Source organism: Gadus morhua, chromosome 11 (genome assembly GCF_902167405.1).
Source record: "Gadus morhua chromosome 11, gadMor3.0, whole genome shotgun sequence".
NCBI lineage: Eukaryota > Metazoa > Chordata > Actinopteri > Gadiformes > Gadidae > Gadus > Gadus morhua.
This window is the reverse complement of record NC_044058.1, coordinates 28,411,917-28,418,599: the sequence shown is the minus strand read 5'-3', so window position 1 is coordinate 28,418,599 and position 6,683 is coordinate 28,411,917. Positions and strand designations below refer to the sequence as shown.

General features: G+C 45.8%; 1 protein-coding gene across 1 annotated transcript in view; it reads right to left on the bottom strand.

Moving 5' to 3' along the window:
* ogfod2 (2-oxoglutarate and iron-dependent oxygenase domain containing 2) overlaps positions 1-4,249 on the bottom strand; it is a 4,296-nt gene extending 47 nt beyond the window's left edge. The window contains exons 1-7 of the mRNA XM_030371574.1: positions 4,026-4,249; positions 3,795-3,851; positions 3,398-3,508; positions 3,017-3,116; positions 2,794-2,918; positions 2,087-2,344; positions 1-969 (exon numbers count right to left, since the gene is read on the bottom strand). The exon at positions 1-969 is cut by the window's left edge and continues 47 nt beyond it. Of these exons, the coding sequence (XP_030227434.1) occupies positions 694-969; positions 2,087-2,344; positions 2,794-2,918; positions 3,017-3,116; positions 3,398-3,508; positions 3,795-3,851; positions 4,026-4,160 (1,062 nt within the window). The 5' untranslated portion in view covers positions 4,161-4,249 and the 3' untranslated portion in view covers positions 1-693. The remainder of the gene's footprint in view (positions 970-2,086; positions 2,345-2,793; positions 2,919-3,016; positions 3,117-3,397; positions 3,509-3,794; positions 3,852-4,025) is intronic.
* Between the last annotated feature and the right edge of the window lie 2,434 nt (positions 4,250-6,683).

Genomic DNA, 6,683 nt, shown 5'->3' with positions numbered 1-6,683 from the left:
ACAACAAAACCAGAGTATATTCTTGTAACAATAAGTTTTATGATTAAAATAACGTCTCTTTTAAATCTGAACACTTGTATTGTCTTTTGTACCAAAGCCTATATGCTAATGCTATTCTATAGATACATTTTTACATAATTTACATGACCATTTATTAATATAGATGTGAGCCTATATGACCTGAGCACAGCTTATTAATAACCATAATTATGCATTTACAGCCTTAAAGTATAACATACAAGCTTGGGTATTTTTGCTTCTTCATACGCATGTTAGGAAAAAAAATGTTTCTTGGTTTCCATTGAAAGATTATGGAAAATATGGTATTTAAGTACACTTAGAATTTCAGGTCGTCATGTCAGGCTATGAGCACATCAGTAGTTTAACAAAAAGATTGTAGATTTGATATAAGTTTTCTCAGTGTAAAATATAAAAAATAATTATACATATAAATTAAAGAGAAGTTCAGAAATTTAAGGAAAATCATATTCTGACACTTGTACGTATTTTGGGCTTCCATACAGTACAGGCACATTCTGTCAGTAAATATTCTGCAATGAGAATAACAACGCCTGAGCATAGCATCAGATTAGCTCACATGCTACTAGTATCCCGTTTGAATAGCATGGTGTAGAACACATGACGCTAACATCATGCTAGCATCGTGTTAGCATCCATCCCCTTAACATAGCATCAAGTTAGCACACAGGACGAGTTCTGAGTTCCCTCCTCGTCTCCGACCCCGTCAGTGAATCCGTCGGCGAAGCCCTCCCCCCGGACCAATGAGGGCGTCTGGCTGCACATGGGGCAGCGGCGGTTGCGTTGGCGTGAGGCCCTCATCCAGATGATGAGGCTCCAGCGTTGGCCCGCCGCGATGGGCAGCGCGCCGTGCATCTGCTGCCCCCGGTGGAGCAGGCCCGCACTCACACGGTGCTCCACCTCCGAGCACTCTGTGTCGCCTAAAGGCACCTAGGGAGGACGGGGAGAGAGGGAGAGAGGAAGTAGGAGGGAGAGACAGAGAGAGGGAGAGGGAGTTGGAGAAACATAGGGAGGGAGAGAGAAACACGGAGAGGGAGAGAGAGAGCAAGAGAGAGAGCGAGAGAGAGAGAGTGGGAGAGAGGGAGAGAGAGAGAGCACGGGAGAGAGAGCGAGAGTTGGAGAGAAAGGGAGTGGGAGAAACATAGGGAAAAATAGGGAGGGAGAAACATGGGGAGAGAGAGAGAGAGAGAGAGAGAGAGAGAGAGAGAGAGAGAGAGAGAGAGAGAGAGAGAGAGAGAGAGAGAGAGAGAGAGAGAGAGAGAGAGAGAGAGAGACAGAGACAGAGAGAGAGAGAGAGGGGGGAGAGGGGGAGTTGGAGAAACATGGAGAGGGAGAGAGAGAGAGAGCGCGAGAGAGAGAGAGAGAGAGAGAGAGAGAGAGAGAGAGAGAGAGAGAGAGAGAGAGAAACATAGGGAGGGAGAGAGAAACATGGAGAGCGAGAGAGAGAGAGAGAGAGAGAGAGAGAGAGAGAGAGAGAGAGAGAGAGAGCGAGAGAGAGAGAGAGAGAGAGAGTCAGACGCTAACATGACTCTCTTTTGATGTACGTAGTGCGAAAGAGATTCAGACGTTGTATTTGACGTGGTGTGTTAATTGTATGGGGGATGATTGTTCAGTGGTTGGTTAGGGCTCTGTGACTCCCAGCAAAAAGGTTCTGGGTTCACAAGAGAGATGTCCACCGTTTATCTGAGGGCATACTCGAGAAAGATGGCCCAACTCCTCCCTGCTCAATCAGGACAAGTAGACCAACACGTATACATGGATGGATAAGAGTCTTTGCTCAATGACACAAATAGTCAATGAACCAACATGGAGACTGCAATAGGGACACTTGGCATAAATACGCAGGACAGACATTTTTGCTTCAATTCAGTTAATTGAGTGAAATCTATAGAGTTAAAGTGAAGACTCTATGTCGACGTGGATGCGTCCCAATAGAGGTGACTGCTGCTCTCAAATAAACAACCTCTTTGTGCCTTATAATAATAACACGCCACACATACACCTGTGATAATCTACAGGCAACACACAATGTAGTTATAACTCGCACATCTTTCATGTCACCAAAGTAGAGGTTTCCCCCCGTGAAGTCCTTCCCCAGCGAGACGTTGAGGGTGACCTCGGCGTTGTCATAGTGATAGCTGAGGTCCAGGTCTTCCCTCAGGTCGTACTTCACCACGAAGGCCTTGTGGCTGTCCAGACCGCCCCCCCCGCAGTCCGGGTAGAGCAGCGACGCGATTGGTCCGAGGTAGCGCTCGCGGAGGGGCGTGGTCAGGCCCTCGTCCAACCCCAGTTCGTTGAGTAACATCTGGGCGGGAGTAACAACGGGAGGGGGAGGCAATGAGGTGGTTTTTATTAGTACAGCCCCTCATTAGAGTTCCAGTCTCAAAGGACTTGAGCAGCCCCACGTTACAGGACACCCCATGGGGCGGCATGTGGCTCAGGATGTAGAGCGGGTTGGCTGGTAACCACAAGGTTGCTAGTTCGATTCCCCGGCTCCTCCTAACTGAGCGCCAAGGTGTCCCTGAGCGAGACACCTCCCCCTGACTGCTCCCGACGGGCTGGCTGTCGCCTTGCATTGTTGACACAGTCGTTGTTTTTGAGAAATCTAAATGTGAGCTAAATAGTCTCGCCACCAATGCACACAAACAAAACCGCCTTGATTGTTCTCAGCCTCACTTGGAAGCGCCTTCGGATGAAAGCGACCCTCTCAAAGACCAAATGACTTAATGTAACACGAAGAGGAAGACGTCTCACCCCGTAATTGTTCATGGTGTTGGGCCGCCCCTTGGGGGCCGGGGAACGTTCAAAGTGCTCCAGCTCCTCCACCAGCTCCTGGCAGAAGGTCCTGGTGAACACCGCCAGGCGAAACACGCGCGGAGCTTCAACAGAGAGGACAGACCACCGTTCAACTCTGGGCGTTTCTTACATTATTTCACATTCGTGCTGGAATATCTGCTCCGTGTCGTTCCCAACGCACCGGCTTCCGACTGCAGCATCCCCAGCAGTCCTTGCTGATTGGCTCCAGAACTCCGGCAATACGCCACGATCTGTAGGAACTCTGGGGCGAGGAACGACTCCTAGGGCAGCGTGTTGTTAGCGGTCTTATTACAGTGACTTTGTGTCAAAGTGTCAAAGTGTTTTATTTGTAAAATGTACATTGCAAAACAGGGTCATAGTGGGCAGTGAAATTCTTAGGACAAGGCAAGTGACAACTGCGTCGTAAAGCAAAACAAAAGCAAAATATACACAACAATATCAACAATAAAATAATTGAATAAAGCACTGGGTTTGGGTGATGGGTTTGCGTCATGACATGCTGGTCCTTATCTTCAGGGAGGGTGTGTCGTATCGGGCGTACCTGGAGGTGGTAGATGTGAGGATGGAGCGGCCGGTACACCTGTTGTATCGCAGCGGTTCTCTCAGCAGACTCTATATTCAGACTCTGACGTCTTTCAACCTCCTTAGCGATCTAATGGGAACATTGAACGCAGTTATTATACGTTATGTTTATTATTAGCGTAGGAAACGTTCATTTATCAAAAATGTACCTTGCACAATAACGATAGCATCATACAGCCAAAGAAACGATCAGTTGCAATAACTTATTTATTGTGTAAAAAAGGTGTATATTTGTATTGTAGAGTCATTCAGATTTGTATTCTTACTGTGCTTTTCTTTTTGTGCGTTTTTGCAGCTGAACCAATCAATTCCCTTATGGTATAAATAAGGTATTACATTAATGATATCCTCCGTACCTTTTGAAGAACCTCGTCAAAATGCTCATCTGTTAAACAACCACGACTTCTGAGCACCTGGAATACACAAAGCACACCCGATCACTAATCCTTACACACAAATCATAGACATATACATACAACATGTTAGTGCTCAGGTAGACGCCACGGAAACCCCCAAAACAGTGCTCAGGTAGGAGGACAGAGACCCACACAGCATGTCAGTGATCAGATAGGTGGACAGAAGCCCACCTGCTGGTGGTCGGCCCTGAACTGCTGTTCAGTCACGTATCTCACGTGGAGCCTGTAGTCCTCCAGGAAGATGTTGTCCGTGAGGTAACAGCGACAAGTGTAGAAACACTGCTTCTCCCGTTCCCCCTCGTCCATGACTTATGTATGCGTGATTTTATTACTATATGAAGTTGAAACTTTCCCTGAAAGACAAATATCAGAGGACACGCCCCCGGAAGCCTGTGTGTTTGTTGTGAGCCCGTCGTTATTGTGTCCGGTTGGGAAATCACTAATTTCTCAAATTATTACGTTTGATCAGACACCTAACAGGATATTTAAATGTAATATAAGGTTAATAACGTTATTCTGAACACGTTTTTAAATATTTTCATAAATTAAACACCTTTTAAATGGAGAAATAATCCAAGGCGGAACCAAACATTACGGGAATTTATGCGTGTTTTCTAGACCGGGATTATTAAACCGTGCGACGCAGCCGCATAAGGAATGGATGCTTTCGTTATTGTGTTGTTATCATGTCTGTTTCCGTCTTATTTATACTATAACCTAGTCCACGTGTTCTCTATATCCTTGTGTATCTGATATACTGTGTTGAGGCGGGCTCTGATCAGTGATGTTGAGTGTGGAGTCGATCCAAGTGGCCGAGGAGGAGGTGGTGGAGTCCACCTCCACCCGACTGGGGGAGATCTACACCCTGGTGGCCGACGGCTGCTACCCCCACAACATGAACCCCATACGGAAGAAAAACCTCAAGAGATACGCACAGAAATTCGCAATTGAAGGTAGGGGGGTTTGCATGTGGAGCAAAACAAAAAACTAAAAGGCTGATGCTTATTGTCATTGAGTCAGATTATGGGATTTATTATCTGATGTTGGAAAATTTGCAACGCTATTTTTTATTTTATGTTATTGTCCTGTGCTTTCTGTAAAGACAACCGAATTGTCCTATCTGGGATTGTTAAGTAAAGTAAATCTTAACATAATTTATGTGTTGGTCCTATTGAGTAAATCATGTGTAATATGCTTCTGGCAGATGGGCGATAAAGTAAAACCTCATCATATATTATCATATCTTATCATATCATTAATATGTTGGTCATGTTGAGTAAGTCCTGTGTAATATGCTTTCGGCAGATGGCAGATAAAGTAAACCTCAACATATCTTATATCTTATCATATCAGTGCATGTGTTGTTCATGTTCATTAAGTCCTGTTTATATGCCTCTTCTAGACGGGCGACTGTACTATGTGGGGCCGAAGAAGGAAGAGAAGCGGGAGGTAGTGATCGAGCCGGAGACCAAGAGGCAGATCTTCCTGGACTGCCACTTCAACGACATCGGTCAGCACCTGGGCCAGAAGAAGACCGTCCACCGGATCCAGAGCAAGTACTACTGGCTGGGCATCGTGAAGGATGTGGTGGACTGGGTAACTACATGGCTGCGGTTAACCGAGCGATTGGCAGCGCTTGACACTTCTTTCTACCGACAGCGAACTATTGTTGTGTCTCTTTCTTCTGAAAAATATACTTTGGCTTTGGTTGAAAGCGTGAAAAAAAAAAAAAGCTTAATGCCCTAAATGTGAAAGTAGATTTAAATGGTTATATGTATATCTATATGTACGTCTAACGTACTTATTCATTACTCAATCATTATCAATTTACCAATTTATCAGACTTTCTTATCAAAAGAGATTTAGAGGTTGAGAACCATCAAAACATTGTTGGCCACAGGAATGAGAATTCCACAACAAATTACAAAGTTCCAGAACAACGTTTCATCTCAGCATAATGCGGAAACTACTACATCTCAGATTTACGAATTGCCTTGAGTGGTGTGGACACTAAGCGCTGTCTCCTGACCCTAGATCAAGGTCTGTGACACGTGCCAGCAGAACGAGAGGAACAAGAACCTGGCCCGGGCGGTCCGGCCCATCAAGGTGGACGCTCCGTGGGACATCGTGGGCATCGACATCATCGGTGGGTCAGGGCTTTGAGCTGACAACCAGGTGTCACTACTGCCTCCCAACCCCTGACTGCTAGTAACAGGACCTGCAGCCTTTATTTCTGATTCCGATGGCTACTCTATATGTAGCTGTTGTTAGACACTTGGCAGTGCAGCACTGAGGATTGTTGTAGTTCTCCCATCATGATTGATGGTACGTGTTGATGGTGCTCTGCCTCAGACGGTTGGAAGAAAAGCCAGTTTAGATTGAATTATCTGCTCAATTTAAATGTAAAATTATTCCAATTAGTCCAGCTATTCCAATAATTGTTATTTCCACAAATCTCACGTGGTTCCTGTCTGTGTGTTGACCAGGCCCGTTCCCAGAGACCCATCAAGGCAACACCAGCGTTCTGACACTCATCGACTACTTCAGTAAGTGGGTGGAGGCCTTCCCCATTCAGAAGACCGACATCCCCTCTGTGGCCCGGTGCATCTCCAAATCCGTCTACAGGTGAGAAACATTCCCTGCTGAGGCTCAAGACGTCCGACAAATGACCGTCCAAAGCCAATTAAAACAAAACCTTTTATGTAACCTGACGATCCATCTACTGTGGTTTGATTCCAGGTTTGGAGCTCCTAAAACAATCGTCTGTAGACAAAGCGTCGACTTCTGCAATGAGGTGAGATTCTGCATGCAGCACATGGCATCGTTAGA